Here is a 24,195-nt window from a genome sequence, read left to right as displayed (position 1 = left end):
GCCACCCTGAAACAGGAAACCCGGGGGAAGGATTCATGGCTCCTGCCTAATCTAGGACATGGACAAGAATAACGAAGCTGCATATTGCTCACTAAGTGATTAACCGTCGTACTGGTACGTCGTGAGGTTAAAGTGGTTATGCCGAAATGATGCCTGCCGCTTCAGGCATCATTCATCATTCCCTCCTCCTTTTTTTTATACTGCAAGTAGTGATAACCCCCCCCCTTTTTTTTTTTTCTGTAAAAGCAATCCAAGCAGCTAAGTACCCGCTTGATCGCTTTTACAGGCGGCGGAAGGGGTTCCCCTCTGTCCGGTCCCACCCATCCTATCCATAGAGATGACCGAGGACTGGGACATCCCCAATTTTATCTTTGTGATCTAAGAAACCGGAAACGACGAGGGTTTAGTCACTTCCGGTTTCGTCAGGATGTAAACAAGCCATTACTGGCTTGGGAAAGCTTCGGGTCAAACTGATCTTGGATTGTGCTAATGCTTTTAAGGGCAGAGGAAAGATCTGGAGTCTAATAGCCCCAAGATTTCTCAGTAAAGAGTACCTGTCACTGCCTATACTATCATAGGGGATGTTGTTCTTTCCTTGTGGTAGCAATCCCCTCCAAAAACAAAATTGGAGTGTGTGTGTGTGTGTGTATAATATATAGATCTAGATATATATATTACAGTCAGGTTCATAAATACTGGGACATCGACATAATTCTAATCTTTTTGGCTCTATACACCACCACAATGGATTTGAGATGAAACGAACAAGATGTGATTTAACTGCAGACTTTCAGCTTCAATTTAAGGGTATTTACATCCAAATCAGGTGAACGGTGTAGGAATTGCAACAGTTTGTATATGTGCCCCCTGCTTTTTAAGGGACCAAAAGTAATGGGACAGATTAACAATCCTCTATCAAACTTTCACTTTTTAATACTTGGTTGCAAATCCTTTGCAGACAATTACAGCCTGAAGTCTGGAACGCATAGACATCACCAGACGGTGGGTTTCATCCCTGGGGATGCTCTGCCAGGTCTCTACTGCAACTGTCTTCAGTTCCTGCTTGTTCTTGGGGCATTTTCCCTTCAGTTTTGTCTTCAGCAAGTGAAATGTATGCTTAATCGGATTCAGGGCAGGTGATTGACTTGGCCATTGCATAACATTCCACTTCTTTCCCTTAAAACTCTTTGGTTGCTTTTGGGTCATTGTCCATCTGCACTGTGAAGCGCCGTCCAATGAGTTCTGAAGCATTTTGCTGAATACGAGCAGATAATATTGCCTGAAACACTTCAGAATTCATCCTGCTACTTTTGTCAGCAGTCACATCATCAATAAATACAAGAGAACCAGTTCCATTGGCAGCCATACATGCCTACGCCATGACACTACCACCACCATGCTTCACTGATGAGGTGTAATGCTTTGGTTCATGAGCAGTTCCTTTCCTTCTCCATACTCTTCTCTTCCCATCACTCTGGTACAAGTTGATCTTGGTCTCATCTGTCCATAGGATGTTGTTCCAGAACTGTGAAAGCTTTTTTTTAGATGTTGCTTGGCAAACTCTAATCTGGCCTTCCTGTTTTTGAGACTCACCAATGGTTTACATCTTATGGTGAACCCTCTGTATTCACTCTGGTGAAGTCTTCTCTTGATTGTTGACTTTGACACACATACACCTACCTCCTGGAGAGTGTTCTTGATCTGGCCAACTGTCGTGAAGGGTGTTTTCTTCACCAGGGAGAGAATTCTTCGGTCATCCACCACAGTTGTTTTCCGTGGTCTTCCGGGTCTTTTGGTGTTGCTGAGCTCACCGGTGCGTTCTTTCTTTTTAAGGATTTTCCAAACAGTTGATTTGGCCACACCTAATGTTTTTGCTATCTGTCTGATGGGTTTGTTTTGTTTTTTCAGCCTAATGATGGCTTGCTTCACTGATGGTGACCGCTCTTTGGATCTTATATTGAGAGTTGACAGCAACAGATTCCAAATGCAAATAGCAAACTTGAAATGAACTCTGGACCTTTTATCTGCTCCTTGTAAATGGGATAATGAAGGAATAACACACACCTGGCCATGAAACAGCTGAGCAGCTATTTGTCCCATTACTTTTGGTCCCTTAAAAAGTGGGAGGCACATATACAAACTATTCTAATTCCTACACCGTTCACCTGATTTGGATGTAAATACCCTCAAATTAAAGCTGAAAGTCTGCAGTTAAAGCACAACTTGTTTGTTTCATTTCAAATCCATTGTGGTGGTGTATTAAGCCAAACAGATTAGAATTGTGTCGATCCCCCAATATTTATGGACCTGTGTGTGTGTGTGTGTGTGTGTGTGTGTGTGTGTGTGTGTGTGTGTGTGTGTGTGTGTATAATATATTCCCATCCCCCCCCTGTGCTCATGCACAAAGGTGAACGCACTCGCCAGCCCTGCACGCATACGCAAATGGCGATCGTACCACACATGTGAGGTATCACCACGATCTAGGACTAGACCTGCTGCGTAAATCTAATCTACCGTGGATTGTCGCCATTTCACAGGCATGCTCAATTTTAAAGCGTGACATGTTTTGGTATCTACTCTGCGTAACGTCACCTTTTAAAATTTTAACCCAAAAAATTGGGTATTGTCTTTGTGTTCATTAAAGTTTTATTTTTTACCCAAAATTTTGTTTGGAAAAACCTCTGCGCAAATACCACGTGACATCATAAGTTGCAACATCCACCATTTTATTCTCTAGGGCGTCTGCTTAAAAAAAAATATTCATAATGTTTGAGGGTTCTAAGTAATTTGAGGGGGGAGGGAGGAGCAGGTTAAAATAATTTGGAAAGGGGACATTCTATGTCTTTTTCGTAGAATATCTGAAATTCTGAATTCTCTAATGAAGAGAAGCTCGCTCTGCCTGCAGTCGACATTCCTTAACGATGGGGGATTGGAATGTGCTGCGCTCTGGGGAAAAGTCATGTCATTCCGTGTATATGCGTTGGAGAAGGATGGAGCGAAGTGGTTGAGGAAAATCTTCTTCTCAGGAGTCTGCGGTCTGATCCTCCTCTCCTCTCATGGAAACTTTTCTTTTCCCCAGAAGGTTTTCTGGAGGAATTCCAGAATGTTGTCACTCCCGGCATCCTGTCCAGCTGCTACATTCATCAGCTTCCTTCCTTGTAAACGTCCCCCCCCCCCCCCCCACCACCACCACCTTCTTCTTTCCTCTGATGTCCTCCGTATGTTGTCTCACTGGGTCCTCACTGTCTCCCATCAACGTCATTCTGCAGCCAAACAAAAGGCTGCATTCTGCACGTCCCGCTTCTGTTTGTGTTGCTTTTTCGAAATAATCATTTTTCATTTCTGATAGTTTCCATTTCACTTGTCTGATGGTTTACAGGAGCAAAAAATCCAGATTATAAAAGTCCATTCCAGTCTGGATGTCTCTGATCGTTTGATACTCCAGGATTAGAGAACTGTTTATACGAAGTGGAGAAAAGAAAACAAGACCTTAACTTAGATGTAAACCCAGCATAATGACATCTGGTTTGCCAAACAGTTAAGATGCAAATTGATTTGGAGAGTTTTATTATTTTAAAATACAGCCAACAATTTTTTGTGGGGGGGTAGGGAAGGGCCACATCTTCTTCAGCAATAACAGTTGTTGGCTTTTTTCGGGAAGGACCTCCCCCTTCAGGGCTAACAATTGTTGGGGTTTGGGGCAGGGGCCTCCACCACCTTTGGTGCTAACAATTCTTGGAGTTTTGGGCCTCCTCCTTCTTCAGAGCTAGCAATTATTGGAGTTTTGTGAGGGAAAGGCTCCCCCCCCCCCCTTTCTTCACACAAACAGTTGTTACAGTTTTGGGGGAAAGGGCCTCCTCCTTCTTTTAGGGCTAACTATTTGGAGTTTTTGGATAAGGGGTCTCCTTCAGGTCTAACTATTGTTGGCATTTTGGAGGGAAGGGCCTCTTTCGTCAGTACAGTGTTCCCCTTTTCTCCCCAGCAGAATGACATTTCGTTTGAAGCTGGAAATTGATTTGGAGAGTTTTTTTTTTTTTTATTGAATAAAATGCAGTCATCGAGTTTTGGGGGAAGGGCCTCTTCTTCAGGGCCAACATTTGGAGATTCGGAGGAAAAGTTCTTACCCCTTCTTCAGCATTAGGAGATGTTGGGTTTTTCTGGGAAAGACCTCCCCATTCATGGCTAACAATTGTTGGGGTTTAGGGGTAGGACCTCCTACTTCTTTAGGGATAGCTTGTTGATGTTTTTTTGGGGGGCAGGGGCCTCCAGCTTCTTTAGGACTAACAATTGTTGGAGATTCCAGAAGGAACCTCCTTTTTTCAGGCTAACAGTTGTTGCAGTTTCATGGAGGGATATGATATAAATGAGAAGCTGCGCTGACCAAAATAAAAATATGTAAACAATGTGATGAATAGCAGCTAGCACACAAACAAACCAAGTTGCATCAAATACATTAAAAACATATATACGTGCAGCGCTAACCAAGAAAAAGTGAAAAAAATATGTCTAATATAAAGGAAATCAGTGATTAGAAATCAACTATAAATAATGTTACTCAACACAATACAAGCCTGTGAGGTGTAAAAAAAAAAAAAAAAAAAAATGTCCAAAAGAAATACACTAAGTGTAGGAATATCCAGAGGCAAATATTTAAGCTCTGCAAACTAGAGCCAAAAGACCAAAGTCAATAAGTGTGCATAGAAGGAGTCTTCTTAGACAGGGGAGGTGCTTGGACACAAGATGTTGACTGAAGACTGGATTACACAGCAATCAGAGGCAAAACGTCATAAACATCTGGAGTTAAATACTCTTACCAGATCCAGTGGGACATATCTGCCATACGGCAGTACGTCTATCAGAGCTTGTGGAGATGGCCTCCCATGAACTCTCCCCAGAGGTTCTCCCTACGGTCACGATCTCCAATAGATGAAGTTAACCTTGGGTCGCAGTCACCGATAGCCAGGACAATCGCCGGTGGGGGTTGTCAGCTCACTCACACACTCTCCGATTCCAGGCAGGTACAAGAGGTCAAAAACAACCCATCATGGATGTAATCATGGAGAGAAAAGTTGGCCAAGTTGAAGCCCCAGTTGAAGGCTTTTTAGTCGAAACGCGTAGGGCGTTTTAGCTTTCCACATTGTCATTAACTTTTATCCAGTGATCACTTTTTAATTTGTAAGGTTTTTATTCAATAAATCCCTTTAAATTTTTTGACCTACGCCATGTGGAGCCCCTTTCTCTCTTTTTCCTCCATGATGGGTTGTTTTTGACCTCTTGAACCTGCCTGAAATCGGAGAGTGTGTGAGTGAGCTGACAACTGCCACCGGCGATTGTCCTGGCTATCGGTGACTGCGACCCAAGGTTAACTTCATCTATTGGAGATCGTGACCGTAGGGAGAACCTCTGGGGAGAGTTCATGGGAGGCCATCTCCACAAGCTCTGATAGACGTACTGCCGTATGGCAGATATGTCCCACTGGATCTGGTAAGAGTATTTAACTCCAGATGTTTATGACGTTTTGCCTCTGATTGCTGTGTAATCCAGTCTTCAGTCAACATCTTGTGTCCAAGCACCTCCCCTGTCTAAGAAGACTCCTTCTATGCACACTTATTGACTTTGGTCTTTTGGCTCTAGTTTGCAGAGCTTAAATATTTGCCTCTGGATATTCCTACACTTAGTGTATTTCTTTTGGACGTTTTTTTTTTTTTTTACACCTCACAGGCTTGTATTGTGTTGAGTAACATTATTTATAGTTGATTTCTAATCACTGATTTATTTCCTTTATATTAGACATATTTTTTTCACTTTTTCTTGGTTAGCGCTGCACGTATATATATTTTTTATGTATTTCATGGAGGGATAGCCTCCCCCATCTTCAGGGATTGTTGGAGTTTCCTGGGGAAGGGCCTCCTTTTACTTCAGGACTAACCATTCTTGCAGGTTGAGGGAAGTGCCTCCCCCTTCACCAGTCTAACAATTATTTGAGTTTTGAAGGGAATGGCCACCTCCTTCTTCAGGCTAACAATTGTTGGAGTTTCAGGTGGGTGGAAGCCTCCCCCTTTTACAGGCTAACAATTGTTGACCTTTTAGAGGAAGGACCCCCTCCCTTCTTCAGGGCTGACAATTGTTGGGGTTTGGGGTGGACCTTCCTTTTCTTTAGGGCTAGTTATCGTTGGCTTATTGGAGGGGGGGGGGGGGGGGCTGGGGAAACCACCTTCTTAAGTGTTAGCAATTGAGATTTCAAGGGGAAATGCCCACTCTTCTTTAGGCTAACAATTGTTGGAGATTCGGCAGAAAGAGCCTCCCCCTTCTTCAGCAATGGCAATTTGTTGTCCTTTTTTAGAAGAAAGACCCTCTCCCCTTCTTTAGGGCTGACAATTGCTGGGGTTGGGGGGAGGACCTCCCTCTTCTTTAGAGCTAGTAGTTGGCCTTTTGGGAGAAAGCCCCCACCCCCTCTCTGCAAGCTAACAATTGCTGGAAATTTGGGGGAAAGGGCCTTTTTCTTTTTCAGGGCCAACTATTGTTCGAGTTTCAGGAGGTGGGAGCTCCTTCTCCAAGATTTGTTGGTGTATTTTGGAGGAGAAGGCCTTCTCCAATTTCAGGCTCACAATTGTCTGAGATTTAGAGGGAAGGGCCCTCTCTTCTGTAGGCTAACAATTGTTGAAGTTTTGTGGAGGAAGGACCTCCTCCGCCCTTAGAGCTAACAATTTTTGGAATGGGGGATGGGGGCACTTCCTTTTTCAGGCTGACAATTGTTAGAATTTAAGGGAAAGGGTCCCCCTTCTTCGTGGCTAACTGTCATTAGAGTTTTGTGAGAGGAGGGCCTTCCCCTTCTTTGGGCTAACTATTTTTGTAATTTTTGGTGCAAAGGGCCTCCCCCTTCTTCAGCAATAAGTTGTTGGCTTTTTTTTCAGGAAGGACACCCCTCCTTTCAGGGCTAACAATTGTTTGATTAGAGGGAGAGCCTCCCCCTTCTTTAGGGCTGATACATGTTGCTTTTTTGGGGCAGGGGCCTCCACCTTTATTTAGTGCTAACAATTGTTGAAGTTTTGGGAGCAGGGCCTCCTCCTCCTTTAGGGAAACAAATTGTTGGAGTTTTTGGAGGAAGGGCCTCCTTCTTCAGGGCTTAGATTTGTTGGGGATATGGGGGGAAGGGCCCTTGCCCCTTTTTCAGGCTAACAACTGTGGGAGCTTCATGGGGGAATTCCCCTCACCTTCTTTAGGGCTAACAGTTGTTGGAGTTTTGGGGGATGGATCTTCTTCAAGCTAACAATTGTTGGAATTTTGGAGAAAGAACCTCTTTCTTTTGGCTAACAATTCTACAGACTAGCAATTGTAATTTTGGGGGTACGGGCCCCTCTTCTTTAGGCTAACAACTTTTGAAGTTTCAGGGTGACGGAAACCCCATTCTTCCAGCTAACAAGATGTTCTCGTAGATGTAAACCCCAGCAGAATGACCTTTAGTTTGCCAAACCGTTAAGCTGGAATTTTATTCGGAATGTTTATTGAATAAAATACAGCCAACGAATTTTTGGGGAAAGCCCCCTTCTTCAGGGCTAACAATTGTTGGAGATTCAAATAAAAGGTCCTCCCACTTTTTCAGCAATAACAGATGTTAGCACTTTTGGGGAAAGACCCCCCCCCCTTCAGGGCTAACAATTGTTGGGGTTTGTGGCAAGGACCCCCCCTTCCTTAGGGCTAGTAATTTTAAGTTTTTTCAGTGCAGGGACCTCCACCTTCTTTAGGGCTAACAATCGTTGGTGTTTTGGGGGAAGGGCCACCTCCTTCTTCAAGGCTTGCAATTGTTGGAATTTAATGAGCGAAAGCACCCCCCCTCTCAACATTACCAAGTTAATAAGTTACTAACGAATTTACAGGGTAGGGCCTCATTCAGGCTAACAGTTGTTGGATTTTCATGGGGTAAGAGCAGCCTCTTTACTTAGGGTTAACAATTGTTTGAGTTTTGGGGGGGAAGGATCCCACACTTCTTCAGGGCCAACAATTGGAGTTTTAGGGGGGAGGCCTCCCCTTTTCTCAGGGCTAACTAATGTTGAAGTTCTGTGGGAGAAGGGCCTCCCCCCTGCCAAACAAATGTTGGAGTTTTATGGGGTGAGGTCCTTCTTTAGGGCTAAAAATTGTTGGCTTATTAGGGGAAGGGTGTCCTTCAGGCATTCAGTTGTTGGACATTCGGGCTACTGTCTGGAGCTTCATAGGGGAACTGCCTCTTCTTCTTTTGGGCCAACCATTATTGGAGTTTTGGTGGAAGGGCCCCCTCCTTCAGGCTATCAATTCTTGGAGTGTCAGGGGGAAGGGACCCACTTCTTCAGGCTAACAACTGTTGGAGTTTCGTGAGAGAAGGGCTCTCCTCCTTCAGGCTAACAGTTGTCAGAGCTTCATGGGGAAACTGCCTCCTCTTCCTTTAGGCATAACTGTTGAATTCTGGGAGGTAAAAGGTCTCCTTCAGGCTAACAATTATTGGAGTTTCAAAGAGAAGGGCCCCCCATTCGTTTGTTGGTGTTTTGGGGCAGAAAGGGCCTCCCCCTTCAGACTAGCCATTTTTTTGGCATTTTTGGGTATGGCCTCGCCCTTTTTCAGGGAGTATAGCTTTTCAGAGGGGAAGCAAGGGCTGCTGAGACTGTAAACGAGCCCTTAGTTGCAAAAGGAACAAGTGTCCTCATTTCAAGAAGTCCCCCAATCTCGCTGCTCTGTCCAGATCTAAAGAAAAAAAAGGTTTTGCTTTTTAGGTATACTTAATAAAAATACTGTAATTCCCATCTGCCACCACGGTAGATGGACTCGGAGAGATAATGTCACGGCACTTGTAGTCCAGCCAAAACTTCCTCCAGACCCATAACAGAAGGTCCGTATTTACATACAGGTCTGGGCTGGGGGCAAACACTGCAGAAGCCACAACACACTGACCATGGTTGCAATGCTAAAATTTAATAAGTGCCTTTTTTTTCATTTCATCATTTTTGGTGCATTTCTAAATTTTTTTTTTTCCCCCCTCAAACGGTGGTCTGCACCTTTTTAAAGGTTCAAGCTCCAAGGCATTTTATTCTTTCAGCTTTGCAAGACGTCATAAGTTTCCCTCACTTAGGTCTCACAAAATAGTTCTTCATTCTGAGTCAAAGTATTTATGTTGTAAATGTCCGCTCTGTGTAGTATTAACTTTTTTTTTTCTCCCCCTTTCATGGTCCTCCTCATTCCTCCCGTTCAACTTGAACGCCCCCGGACCTCCTTCTCCCCCCTTAGCAGTTATTGGATCTATGAAATTCGAGAGAGGAGAATAAGACGTTCTTTGTTTCCGCTAAGTGCAGCCTTGTGTATCTTTTAATACCCTAGTGGCCGGAAGCAAAGGGTTCTGGGATGGCAGGACTTTAATATAGAGGATTCTTGTGATTCCACAGTGAAGAGCATGGAATGAGTTACGTTTTTATTAATGGAGAGTCTTATTTCTTCCACTGCAGAAGCATTTTATAGCTGGGGCTTGGTCCCTTTTCTAGGACTCGTGCTACAGTATTTCCAGGTACTGTACAAGTTGATCTTTACTGCCACATGTGTACCTTGCCCACTTTCCCTAGTCTATCAACATTAACCCTTTTGCTGCCATAGCCTCTTTTTCTTTTTTTTGTAAACGCATGTTAAAATGCACATTTTAGGCCCGAAGTTTAGTTAAGCCCCACAAACTTCATATATTTTCTGAAAGCCCCACAGACTTCATATATTTTCTGAAAGCCCCACAGACTTCATATATTTTCTGAAAGCCCCACAGACTTCATATATTTTCTGAAAGCCCCACAGACTTCATATATTTTCTGAAAGCCCCACAGACTTCATATATTTTCTGAAAGCCCCACAGACTTCATATATTTTCTGAAAGCCCCACAGACTTCATATATTTTCTGAAAGCCCCACAGACTTCATATATTTTCTGAAAGCCCCACAGACTTCATATATTTTCTGAAAGCAGAGTCCCTGGGGAATACAATGGTGATAGTAGCAATTTTAGGTCACAAACTATTAGAGTACATGTTTGTCAGCAGGGGCGGCCTGTCCATTAAGGGCGCACGGGTGCGGCCCCTTGCAAGATGTCGGATGCATGGATTTCAACAGGGGGGGGGGGGAATGTGTGTTTTTTTTTTTTTTTTTTTAAACGCCTGATTTAGAGCCAGATGCTCTAATAGGCTTCAAAATAGGGTAGGTTCGGGGCTCAGAGCATTGCGTCCAGAGCCCACCCAGGTGTGTTACAATAGTGAATGAATATTTGCTATTGTAACACTGATCCTCCTCCCGGCCAATTAGGAAGCGGGTCACCCGATTGGCTGAAAGGACAGGCGATCCTATAGGACACCTAGGAGGAGGGGAGGAGCCGCACGCCAAAAGCTGTTGTGATGGTGGAGAGGACACCGGAGCCGCCACCTAGACGGGGTAAGTGCCAGACGGACCGGCAGACAGCGAGCGTGGGGGAGAGAGTCTGGGGGAGGTGCTGCTGGCCACTGGGGAATCGACAAGTAATAAAGTGTTGACCTCGTACCTAAACTGTAATGCCTCTATCCCTGCTTGGGAGTGCCTGGGAGTGGCGACGCCACCCTTGGGCTCTTTTGTCTCAGCTTTTGTTGATCTCTCTATCTCCCCTGCAGCTGCCACTGGGAGCTGGATCACGTGACTGGACTGGACTGGACTGGGGTGGGCTGAAAATAGGGAAGTATATGCTTCTTTTTTTTTTTAACAGGTTAGTTGGCATAGGTGCCAATTATGGCACCGGAGGGGGGGGGGGAAATCAGATGAGCGGAAGTTCCACTTTTGGGTATAAGAAAAACTCACCGCTGCTCAACCCAGGTCACAATAGCTTCATGAAGGTTTGCCATGCCCGCTGTCGGGTCCCGTCCGCCAGTTTTGAAGCGACACCCGTAGTGTGGATCGCAAATGCTCTTTATTGTATCACGGATAGAAAAGTAGGTCCCAATGCTTGACTAAGGGCCATACTGGCCCGAAACATTTGCGATCTACAGTGCAGGTGCCGCTTAACCACTTGCCGCAAAAATCACGTACCTGTACGCTATTCTGCTTCAAGTTGTTGTACTGGGATGATATACAGCTGCAGGCATCACCCCAGTATCATTATTTTTTTTTTTTTTTTAAGAGCCAGTGGTCGGCTTTCTCGTAATGGCAACCAATGCAGCTAAGCAGCCACTCGATTGTTATCACAAGCAGCGGGAAGTGACATATCGCCACCATCATTAGAGCGAGAGCAATAATTCAACCACTGGACCTCCTCTGTAACTCTAAACTGGTAGCCATTAACATTTTTTTAAAGTGTCGCCTATGGAGATTTTTTTTTTTAAATACCGTAGTTTATCGCCATTCCACGAGTGTGCGCAATTTTAAAGCGTAATGTGTTGGGTATCTATTTACTCGGCCTAACATCAACTTTCATATTCTACAAGAAATTAGGCTAATTTATTTTATTTTATTTTTTTAAATTCATGAAAGCATTTCTTACAAAAAAACATTGCATTTGAAAGACCGCTGCACAAATACAGTGTGACATAAAATAATAAAATATTGCAACGACCGCCATTTTATTGTCTAGGGCCTCTGCTAAAAAATCTAAGTTTGGGCCCTAACAAACTAAATATAAGGACTATGACGGTACCAAATGTATGTAAAAAGTATCAAAGCGTGTTTATTTATGATAAAAAATTGCACATGTATATTTATCGAAAAACATACAAAACGCCCAAAAGCTGCACATAAAACATAACCCAAAACCATCTAGTACTCCTTGAACACAGATTCTCGGTGGCTCCCCTATGGTGGAGCACGGTGAGTTGCTGTAATTTCGAGGCAGTTTGCGTTTCACGGGAAGTAACCCGCTTCTTTGGGAAAAGTTTCAGCAAGAACACTCACCGTAAATAGTCAAAATAGAAACACGCTGAATGGTCCTCCTACAGATGGTTATTGTCTCGCATATAATGCCACAGGATGGTCCTCCTCATTTTCCAAGATAGTCGTTGGTTCCAATATAATTGGAACTAAGTATCCATAGTCCAATCGTATAGTGTGCGCCTAGTGGTATGCAAGGTTTTGTATTAGGTAGGTGAAGAGGTTCCCATCATGTCGTTCCTCAGATCAGCATGGAGTGAGATGGATTCCATCCCACTCCATGCTGATCTGAGGAACAATTTTGACGTTTTTGACTATTTTACCATGAGATTTTCTTGCTGAAACTTTCCTGAAGAAGGGGGTTACTTCCCGCGAAAGCGTCGAAATTACAGCAACTCGTTGTGCTCCACTATAGGGGAGCCACCAAGAATCTGTGTTCAAGGAGTACTAGTTGGTTTTGGTTATGTTTTTATGTGCAGCTTTTGTGTTTTTGTATATTTTTTGATTATGTATACATGTTCAGTTTTTATCATTAAATACTCTGATACTTTTTACATAAATTGGGTACCCTTATAGTCCTTATATTTAAAGCGGGGGTCCACCTATCTATCGTTTTTTTTTTTTTTTTTTGGAGTTCATTCACAAACTTTTCTTCTCATGATTATCTACTCACATGTTCTGTATAATAAGTCCGCCTGTGTCCGATTTCGTTGTAAAGAATAACTTATAAAATTCACTGAAGGCGGTTTCCATCTTCATTGTGGGCATTTGAAGCCCACAAGCATGTATTTCCTGGATGCGATGAATGCTGTGCTCCCAGCATTCACCGAGATGTTGTGATGACGCTGTTGCACAATGCTTGCTGGGAAGTCTGAGACTAGCTCCCAGGAGACTGTGGGAGGTCTGGGAGAGGCTAGAAACACGCCTACTCCCATGGGAGGAGAACCAGGAAGTGCAAAGAAGATTAGAAAAAAAAAGGTAATTACGGCGATTTAAATTTTTTTACACAGCATGTCAGCATCTAGGCAAGGAAGAGAATGCATAGAGATAATGTTCAAAATTTGGGTGGAACCCCGCTTTAATTTGTTAGGGTCCATTATTTTGTATATCATTCATCAGGATGAGGTACCAAGACCTACAAGGTCTACCAAATGAGGGTTTCTTAAGCCTCGTACACACGATTGGATTTTACGATGGGAATTGTGAGATAACAGGCTGGTGGCAGAAAATCTGACCGTTTGTACGCTCCATCGGACAATTGTCGGATTTTCCACGGACAAATGTTGGATGGCAGGCTTTAAAATTTTCCGCGGACAAATGTCTGTTGGATTTTCCTGAGCGTGTGTACACAAGTCCATCGGACGAAAGTCCAAAGTACAAATACGCATGCTCGGAAGCGAGGACGAGCCAGAAGCGGTCGGTCTTGTAAACTAGCGTTCGTAATGGAGAATTAATATTTGTGACGTGGCAAATTATGAAATCTCGAAATGCAGCGCACAATTCTCTTCTTCTTTAATGGGATAATAATGAAGCTGCTTTGCTGGTGATACTGATGGAGTTATTGCAAACAAATTTTCAAAGGCTTTTTTTTTTTCTAGTGATATCAAGAATAATATTATTATGCTTTTCTTTTTACCACAGCACCATTATCCCGTAGTTTTTAAGATCAAAGATACAACTATGTTGGTGTCCCTTGTCAATTTTACATGTAACTGCCTACTCTCAAACTGTCGTCATTTGACGTAAAACACACAGCCAAGTATTATTCTTCACATTTTTTTAAATTGTGCATTAAAAAGAAAACTGCCAATAGAACGTAACCAAAAAGTGCATTCAATGCTCCAAAAAATATAGAAAATATACCAAATCAAATCATTATTCAACCAAAAAATAAAATAAAAGCCTCATGCATGTGTCCTGCTTCTTAATATTGGGGGTCAACAATGCCAAAAGTTGGTGAAAGCAGGGGTCCATCATCCGGAGATAATTCCGAAAATCATCTGGATTATTCTCCAGGAGCTCCCGCAGCAAAGGCATATGACATAATTGGTCACAATTTAACCACTTACCGACCGGCTCCTGTACATATACGTCGGCACTTTGAAGATGGATATCTCGGTAATGACAGCAGCTGCTGCCACAACCGAGGTATCCATCTTTACAGGAGCCGGTTCTGTGTACGATAATGGTGGTCTCTGCGGCAGGTTCACCGAAAGGTCACCGTTATCGGCAGCGGGAGAGGTGCCACCCCCCTCCCGCCACTCTCTCGCGCCCTCCGCCGCTTACCGGAGCCATCAGTAGCAGCGGAGGCGATCGGGACCTTTCTGTGTCTGGGTATGGAGACGAGTGAGGCTAAGATGGTCGCCACCCGTCTCCATACCATTGGACGGCTGAAGCGACGTCATTACGTCAGCTCCGTCCACTTTTCTTAAAGGCATATTTTTTTTTATGTTGTTTTTTCAAACAACTTTTTTTTTTTTTTTTTTTTTGCATTTTAGTCCAAATATGAGATCTGAGGACTTTTTGACCCCAAATCTCATATTTAAGAGGTCCTGTCATGCTTTTTTCTATTACAAGGGATGTTTACATTCCTTGTAATAGGAATAAAAGTGACACCATTTTTTTTTAAAACAGTGTAAAAATAAATAAAATATTGTAAAATAAATAATTAAAATTAAAAAAAAAAATTTAAAACCCCCCCGTCCCGTCGAGCTCGCGAGCAGAAGCAAACGCATACGTGAGTAACGCCCGCATATGAAAACGGTGGTCAAACCACACATGTGAGATATCGCCGCGACCGGTAGAGCGAGAGCAATAATTCTAGCCCTAGACCTACTCTGTAGCACAAAACATGCAACCTGTAAAATTTTTTAAACATCGCCTATGGAGATTTTTAAGGGTAAAAGTTTGACACCATTCCACGAGCGGGCGCAATTTTGAATCGTGACATGTTGGGTATGAATTTACTTGGCGTAACATTATATTTCACAATATGAAAAAAAAAATTGGGCTAACTTTACTGTTGTCTTATTTTTTTTTTTTATCCAAAAAAAACACGCTTATAAGACCGCTGCGCAAATACGGTGCAAAAAAAAGTATTTCAATGACCGCCATTTTATTCTCTAGGATGTTAGAAAAAAAACAATATATAATGTTTGGGGGTTCTAAGTCATTTTCTAGCAGAAAAACCTGTTTTAAACATGTAAACACCTAAAATCCAAAACGAGGCTGGTCCTTAAGTGCTTAATAAAGCAACCACTTTTTGGTCAAAGAAATCCTCATCCTCCTGTTCCTGGACTGGACTTGGGTCAAAGCAATAACTCCAAGGCCAATAATAAATAACACGTTATCTCCGATTCCGCAAGATGGCTGGTTGACGAACGGCCGTTCAGAAACGAAATGAAAAGGGCGAAATGAAAAGCGCGTAAAACACTCGCCAAACTTCTGCTAACATGAAATTAGCAGAAGGAGGCCAAAGGGTGGCGCTAAAGAGCTGAAAAACCACATAGTACATCGCTACGTTCCTGTTTGTTGGCCGACAATTCCTTGCCGTTTTGTATGCAGACAAAAGTGTGTCACTCTGGTCCAGCTTTAGTGAAGAGGAGAGGCAGCCGGCAACGGATGCCTCATAGTAAGCTTATGGATGATGTCACCACACAGTCTCTGTAATCTCTGTAAGCCCCGCCCCCCCGTGTTGCAGACTGGCAGGGGAACCCCCCCCGTGTTGCAGATTGGCTGGGGAGCCAGGCCCCCCCCGTGTTGCAGATTGGCTGGGGAGCCGTGTTGCAGATTGGCTGGGGAGCCAGGCCCCCCCGATTTGCAGATTGGCTGGGGAGCCAGGCCCCCCCGATTTGCAGATTGGCTGGGGAGCCAGGCCCCCCCGATTTGCAGATTGGCCGGGGAGCCCCGCCCCCCCCGATTTGCAGATTGGCCGGGGAGCCCCGCCCCCCCCGATTTGCAGATTGGCAGGGGAGCCCCGCCCCCCCGATTTGCAGATTGGCAGGGGAGCTCCGCCCCCCCCCCGATTTGCAGATTGGCAGGGGAGCCCCGCCCCCCCCGATTTGCAGATTGGCAGGGGAGCCCCGCCCCCCCCGATTTGCAGATTGGCAGGGGAACCCCGCCCCCCCCGATTTGCAGGTGGGCAGGGGAGCCCCGCCCCCCGTTTTGCAGGTGGGCAGGGGAGGCCCCCCCGTTTTGCAGGTGGGCAGGGGAGGCCCCCCCTGTGTTGTACGTGAGCAGGGGAGCCCCCCGCCCTGTGTTGCAGGTGGGCAGGGGAGCCCCCCGCCCTGTGTTGCAGGTGGGCAGGGGAGCCCCCCGCCCTGTGTTGCAGGTGGGCAGGGGAGCCCCCCGCCCTGTGTTGCAGGTGGGCAGGGGAGCCCCCCGCCCTGTGTTGCAGGTGGGCAGGGGAGCCCCTCGCCCTGTGTTGCAGGTGGGCAGGGGAGCCCCTCGCCCTGTGTTGCAGGTGGGCAGGGGAGCCCCTCGCCCTGTGTTGCAGGTGGGCAGGGGAGCCCCTCGCCCTGTGTTGCAGGTGGGCAGGGGAGCCCCTCGCCCTGTGTTGCAGGTGGGCAGGAGAGCCCCTCGCCCTGTGTTGCAGGTGGGCAAGGGATACTGGTATCTGAAGACATCTAACCTCGCTGTCCCTGGCCTACCCCTTTATTTCATTAGATTTCAGTTCTTTTAATCATAGGGGCTTGGCATCAAATGTGGGCGTTACCACATACAAATTCAGCCTGGCCCCCAGGAACGCCCACTCTTCCAGAGTGACATCATCCCGCCTCCTATTAAGGCATTTTTAATATTTGCATAATTCTTTCTAAGAGCCGGCCCACTGCTTGCATTAGACCTGAGGGCTTTTGAAGGAGTAGTGAGGCAGTAGGAGGCTGGGATGTTTTCCTGGAAGCTATGTACAGCACCCTGCCAGCTCCTCCCACCAGCCATGATCTGCCTGCATTGCATAGAGCAGCACACAGAGGCTTTATTATATTGAGGAGGAGGAGGGAGGAACCAAGCAAGATGAAATATAAGATGAAACCTTTGAGGTTTAGTTAAAAAATTCATTTGGATTGATGTGTGTGTATGGCCGCCGTCAGCCAGACTGTAACGGAACCAATGTGGTGGTGGTGAGGCACAAAACCGCCGTCGTTTCCCATTTCTGCCTTCTCCGTATTATTATTAGAGGTTTTCTTTTTCACTTGGAACATTTTTTTGTACAAATGTTGTAGAATTGCAGAACCAGCCCCAGGAGACAATGCTTCTCCGGCCAACAGAAACGCTGATACAGGAAAAATGGATCCTCTCACAGCAGATGTTACTGGAGTCCGGCTAACATAGACCTGATGGCCCAAGTCCAGACCTTTCCACTCAACTCCTCTTCCTTTCTTTTTTTTGTTTGGAAGGAGAGAGAAAGTGGTGATATGTGCTGGGAATTTGTTCAGTTTTCCATAGCGTTGGACCTTTTCCACTCCAAATGTATGTGTGTGTGTGTATACACACATAGTATTGGGACACCTGGCTTTACACACACATGAACTTTAATGACATCCCAGTCTTAGTCCGTAGGGTTCAATATTGAGTTGGCCCACCCTTTACAGCTATAACAGCTTCAACTCTTCTGGGAAGGCTGTCCACAAGATTTAGGGAACTAAGGGGCCAAGCCCAAGCCCTAAAAAATAACCCCTACACCATAATCACCCCCCCCCCCCCCACTAAATGATTTGGACCAGTGCACAAAGCAAGGTCCATAAAGACAAGGATGAGGTAGTTTGGGGTGGAGGAACTTGACTGGCCTGCATAGAGTCCTGACCTCAACCCGATAGAACACCTTTGGGATAAATTAGAGCACAGACTGCGAGCCAGGCCTTCTCGTCCAACATCAGTGCCTGACCTCACAAATTCGCTTCTGGAAGAATAGTCAAACATTCCCATAGACACACTCCTAAACCTTGTGGACGGCCTTCCCAGAAGAGTTGAAGCTGTTATAGCTACAAAGGGTGGGCCAACTCAATATTGAACCCTACGGACTAAGACTGGGATGCCATTAAAGTTCATGTGGTGTAAATCGATTTAATGGTTGAATGAAGTGATTAAAGTGCAATAATGATTTTATGAACTTGCTCTAAATACCTCCAGACTGTGCCATCCATGTATAAATTAATTAATAGCAGTTGTGCACTAATAAAAAAAAAAAGAAGTACAAACACTCGGTAAGCAAAACACTGACATCGTATCGTATTGAATTCTCTGTAAGGACGGGTTCACACTTGCGTGTGTCTAGAACACGTGCATAATCGTGTTCATTCCCACCCTGCACAGACGCACATTGATTCCTAATGGCACTCCCATAAATTGGCATCCGCCGTGTGATTTTTGTGCTCGCCAAACCGCGTGGTGCTGCAGCAGGTAGAGTCATTTAAGTAAGATGGTCGGAGCCTTCTTTCCCCGCACACAGCAGCCTGTTCCAATGACTGTACTTGCGATGTGTGTGCACAAGCGCGCCACACTAGCGTCAACCAGGGCTACAACACAAAAAAGGTTTTATACATGTTAATTCCCAAATTCTTTCATTTTTTTTTTTTTCCATATTCCGTGTCTTCCCACCGATGTGCTTGACATCACCTGGCCGTCTCCCGCGCCGCGTCTGCAGTCCCTGGCCGTCTCCCGCGCCGCGTCTGCAGTCCCTGGCCGTCTCCCGCGCCGCGTCTACAGTCCCTGGCCGTCTCCCGCGCCTCGTCTGCAGTCCCTGGCCATCTCCCGCGCCGCGCTGCCACCTCATCCCTTTAAAACCAAACACATTAGTTAGTTAAAAAGGTTCTGAGGCTGATTAAGGTGATAATTAAACTTCACTTGGTGCCCTATCTGCATTAAATTAGCCTCAGAACCTGTGTAATTCATATGTGTTCGGGTTTAAAGGGATGAGGTGGCAACACTACTCCCGCGCCATGGCTGCACATTTGATCTGGTGAGTTTGGTGCACAGGCGCCAGGTACATTTGATCTGGTGAGTTTGGTGCACAGGTGTCGGGAACATTTGATCTGGTGAGTTTGGATCACAGGTGTCGAGTACACTTGATAAATGCACTCTGACAGAGAGATCAGCTTGAATTTTTTTTTTTAGTTTATTACTTTGCCTAGGGCCACATGATGCTATTAGGACGGCCCTACCTGGGGCAGAAAGTGATGCAATGCACCTCTTTTCCAGGCTCTTGCTAGCTGGAGGAGATCAGTGAATGGTTGTTCACTGTTCTCCTCTCCGCTCTACTCAGCGACCAGGTAATATGGTGGGAGGGATTGAGATCTACAGGTGAGGCCATCCATATCATGAAGGTGGTCCACCACTGGTTTGGAACCTAAAACAAAGGTTATCTGGTAGCAAACCGCTCTGAGACAGTCGGCTTGTCAAACTTGCATGCTGCCAGAAGTGTGTGTAAAGCTACTGCAGATGTCGGTTAAAAAACAAAAACAAAACAGAATGTAACCTTCCCCCGCCTCTAGTATTTAAAGGCTTTCTCACAATGTAATTCTAACATGTGCTTGCTTTCAGACAAGCTGCTGGTGTTGACGGTGGCCACAGATGAAACGGAAGGATATCACCGATTCCTGAGGACGGCCCGGCATTTCAACTACACTGTGCGGGTGAGAGAAAGACACCGTCTCCTTAAATTGTGATTTAACTTGTAGTTCCGCTACAGCTGGAGGGCCACCAGTTTGACACCCCTACCCTAAGGCCTTGTTTACACTTGTGGTTTTTGGGGGGGGGGGGGGGGGCAGTAAAAACACGTGGTTCAGCTGTGTTTAACTGTTAGGGGGGGGGGTAGCCGTGCTTTTATCACCTTTTACCCATTAGCTGTAGAGGGAGCAGCCAAGGGTGTGCACACCACACAAGAATTTCACCCCCTGTAATGTTTGGTGAGCACTAGGTCTCTTTACTGATACATCAGGGTCTGTTAACCTCTGCTATTAGACCCCTGATGTCTCCTTTACCCTCTGCTATTAGACCCCTGATGTCTCCTTTACCTTCTGGTATTAGACCCCTTTTGTCTCCTCTACCCTCTATTAGACCCCTGATTTCTCCTCTAACATCTGCTATTAGACCCCTGATGTCTCCTTTACCATCTGCTATTAGACCCCTGATGTCTCCTTTACCCTCTGCTATTAGACCCCTGATGTCTCCTTTACCTTCTGGTATTAGACCCCTTATGTCTCCTCTACCCTCTATTAGACCCCTGATTTCTCCTCTAACATCTGCTATTAGACCCCTGATGTCTCCTTTACCATCTGCTATTAGACCCCTGATGTCTCCTTTACCCTCTGCTATTAGACTCCTGATGTCTCCTTTACCCTCTGCTATTAGACCCCTGATGTCTCCTTTACCCTCTGCTATTAGACCCCTGATGTCTCCTTTACCTTCTGGTATTAGACCCCTTATGTCTCCTCTACCCTCTATTAGACCCCTGATTTCTCCTCTAACATCTGCTATTAGACCCCTGATGTCTCCTTTACCATCTGCTATTAGACCCCTGATGTCTCCTTTACCCTCTGCTATTAGACCCCTGATGTCTCCTTTACCTTCTGGTGTTAGACCCCTTATGTCTCCTCTACCCTCTATTAGACCCCTGATTTCTCCTCTAACATCTGCTATTAGACCCCTGATGTCTCCTTTACCATCTGCTATTAGACCCCTGATGTCTCCTTTACCCTCTGCTATTAGACCCCTGATGTCTCCTTTACCCTCTGCTATTAGACCCCTGATGTCTCCTTTACCCTCTGCTATTAGACCCCTGATGTCTCCTTTACCCTCTGCTATTAGACCCCTGATGTCTCCTTTACCTTCTGGTATTAGACCCCTTATGTCTCCTCTACCCTCTATTAGACCCCTGATTTCTCCTCTAACATCTGCTATTAGACCCCTGATGTCTCCTTTACCCTCTGCTATTAGACCCCTGATGTCTCCTTTACCCTCTGCTATTAGACCCCTGATGTCTCCTTTACCCTCTGCTATTAGACCCCTGATGTCTCCTTTACCCTCTGCTATTAGACCCCTGATGTCTCCTTTACCCTCTGCTATTAGACCCCTGATGTCTCCCCTGCCTCCACCCCTCAACCTCTCACCCATTAACTGTAGAGGCAACAGCCAGAGATGTGCACACTGTCGCGTTGGTGGGCACTACTGCCCGTTGAACGTGACCCATTGAAGTGAATAGGGCCGGTCAGTAACCGTGTGTAATGGATGTGGTTGCGGCACTGCGGTGCAGCAGTCAAAAAAACCCAATGAGGAGGCAGAATTATCATCTATGAAACACCTCTAAAAAGTGATCCAAGCATGGAGTACTTTTTAGAGGAGTGGCAGTCCTTGCCATTAGTATAAACAAGAGCAATCACAGTGGTTGCTGGAGTAGCAGAAGTTCAATAACTTCATTCACTTGTTGCCTTGAATAACTCCCAAAAGGGAACCTGTCATGAAAGAAGCTAAGATGTTGCCTTTTAATGAAGGCTTCTATAGCATCAAATGGTCGGTTCTTGGGCTGAGTTTGCTGGACAAGTTAGCAGACATTTGACATCTATGCCACTTGTGGATTCTTTTCCTTTCAGTAGAATGTTTGATTTCAAATAATTTGGAGATCTTTTTAATGTTACTTTGTATCTCGCAAATTACAGCAGCATCTGGAATAGCTGCTTTATTTAAACAGCAACTCCCGGCTGTCAATTTGACAGCAGGGACAAGCTGGCAGATGTGAGGGGATAGCAGAAGGGTGTGCTATACACGTCCTTAGTACTTCAATTTAGTGTTTTTGCTGTATTTTGACTGTCTATTTAGCTCTTTGTTTTAGTTAAAAGTCGAGGTGGCCCCCCCTTAGGTTCATGCTTTTATGTTGTCACCACTGTAGACGCTGGGTCTGGGTCAGCAGTGGAAAGGAGGCGATGTGGCCCGTACCGTGGGAGGAGGACAGAAGGTCCGATGGCTGAAGGAGGAGCTGGAAAAAGTACACGAGCAAGAGGATCTGATCGTCATGTTTGTGGACAGGTAGGATGATGGATTTCAATCATTGTTTCCCATTAAGCAATTCCCAATTATGGAACATATGTCACATCTTCACCCTTTGGTCTCCTGCTTCTCAGCTATGATGTCGTCCTGGCTGGTAGCCCCATCGAGCTGCTCTGGAAGTTTCAACAGTTTGACCACAAGGTGGTCTTCTCCGCTGAGGGCTTCTGCTGGCCCGACTGGTCCCTGGCAGAGAAATATCCGGCTGTCGGCAACGGGAAACGCTTCCTGAACTCTGGAGGCAAGTTTTCTGCTGTCCCTCCTCCCGATTTCCTCAAAGTTCATCTCATCTTCTCCATTCTACATACAGCTTTAGTCTTTACACCCTCCGTGTTACTGCAGATTCCACTAGATCCCTCTCGTCCTCACCCATTACTCGTACATCTTTAGTCTTTATACCCCCTGTGTTTGTCCTTCCTCCTGATTCCACCAGATCCTCCATTTCACATTTGTTTCCAGTCTTTACACACCCTATTTGTCTACCCTCCCTCCTAATTCCACCAGATCCTCCTCATCTTACCAATTTCTTATGCATCTTTAGTCTTTACACCCCTTTGTGTTTGCCTGTCCTCTGGATTTTTCCATATCCTTCTCATCTCACCCTTTCCTCATACAACTTTAACCTCTACACCCCCTGTATGTCTACCCTCCTTTCTGATTCCACTAGATCCCTCTTGTCTTTCCCAAGACACATCTAGGGGTATACCAAAATTATGGAAACGCCAGGTAAAAGAAGGAAATCGATACCTAATGTGGTGTTGGACCGCCTTTTGGGACCCAAGATGGCCTGAATTCTCCTGGGAATGGACAAATTTAGGTCTTGGGTGGTTGATAATGGAATATGATACCACGCTTCATGCAAACATCGTTCAAGTTCTCCTAGAGATAGCGGAGGCGGAAAACTAGCCCGAACCTTGTTCTCCAAAATTGACCATGGTGGCTCTGATATTAAGATCATATGACTGCGGCGCCCATGGAAGGTGTGAGACTTTATCTGCATGCTCGTCAAACCACAATTGACAACACCAGCTGTGTGAATCATAGCATTATGGTCTTGGTAAATGACGCTGTCTTCGGGAAGCCATGTCTCCACCATGGGGTGTACAGGATCGGCCAAAATTTGTTCATAGTTGCTGGCAGTGACTCTACCTTTCAAGCTGATGGTGGGACCTGCAGAATGCCAAGATATGGCTGCCCAAACCATGATTGCGCCACAGCCATGCTTTACCGTTAGCACAAGACGGTCCTGGTAGTAAGCCTAGGGCTTTGTTTGCCACACGTAAACCCGTCTGGTGGTTGGGAACAATGTGAAGCTCGATTCCATCGGACCATATTACAGTCTTCCATTGATTGATAGTCCACGACGACTACAAACGTTGTTTTCTCAGAAACTGTATATGCCGTCATACATAACCTTTGATAATGTACCTCGTGACACCTCAAATAAATTGGCGACTTCAGTCACAGAGGCACCAGCTAAGCCGGCACCAACAATTTGCCTTCTTTGAGCTCAGTAAGCTCTGACGTGACTCCGTATTACTAGCTTGGTGTCTCATCACACAGCGGAAGCAAAAGGATCACATCACTTCCGCTTTTACCATGAAATATGTTGTCACTTTCACATCTGCAAATCATGTAGTGTTTCCATATTTTTGTCTAACCCCTGTACATCTTTGGTCTCTAGACTCCTGTGTGTCTGCCTCCCTTCTAATTCCAACAGATCCCCCCTCCCCCAACCTCACCCATTCCTTATACCTCTGCCCCCTCTAGATTCCTCTCATCACCCACACTCCTTTGTCTTTAAACATGTACGAATCATAAAAATTACTGGGCTAAAGGTCATATGAAAAAAAATATAGCAGCTAGCATTACGAACCCAACATAAAATTGTGCAAAATGTATTATGTGACAGAATGCAGCGCTAAGAATATATAGCCAATTATGAATCTATCTCTATCATCTCTATCTCTATCATCTCTATCTCTATCATCTCTATCATCTCTATCATCTCTATCATCTCTATCATCTCTATCTCTATCATCTCTATCTCTATCATCTCTATCTCTATCATCTCTATCTCTATCATCTCTATCTCTATTATAATAGCACCATACAAATAAAGTGCAATAAATTCAGAAGAAGAACCTTCTACAAGAAGGAATAACTGTGACTATAGGATAGCCACCATGCGGTGGGACGTCCAGATATAGATAGAAGGCAATGCCATTTTTCAAAAGTACTGAAGAAAGCAATCCATGTCCACTCAAG

At 45.2% G+C, this 24,195-nt stretch overlaps 1 protein-coding gene across 1 annotated transcript in view; it reads left to right on the top strand.

Moving 5' to 3' along the window:
* LOC141133587 (multifunctional procollagen lysine hydroxylase and glycosyltransferase LH3-like) overlaps positions 1–24,195 on the top strand; it is a 61,554-nt gene that overhangs the window by 17,371 nt on the left and 19,988 nt on the right. Inside the window, 3 exon segments of the mRNA XM_073623047.1 lie at positions 19,429–19,520; positions 21,773–21,909; positions 22,005–22,168. Coding sequence (XP_073479148.1) covers positions 19,429–19,520; positions 21,773–21,909; positions 22,005–22,168 — 393 coding nt within the window.

The sequence above is a fragment of the Aquarana catesbeiana genome, linkage group LG03, assembly GCF_042186555.1.
Source record: "Aquarana catesbeiana isolate 2022-GZ linkage group LG03, ASM4218655v1, whole genome shotgun sequence".
Classification (NCBI taxonomy): domain Eukaryota; kingdom Metazoa; phylum Chordata; class Amphibia; order Anura; family Ranidae; genus Aquarana; species Aquarana catesbeiana.
Note: the sequence above shows the minus strand (reverse complement) of the source record. Positions and strands in the feature narration are given on the sequence as shown.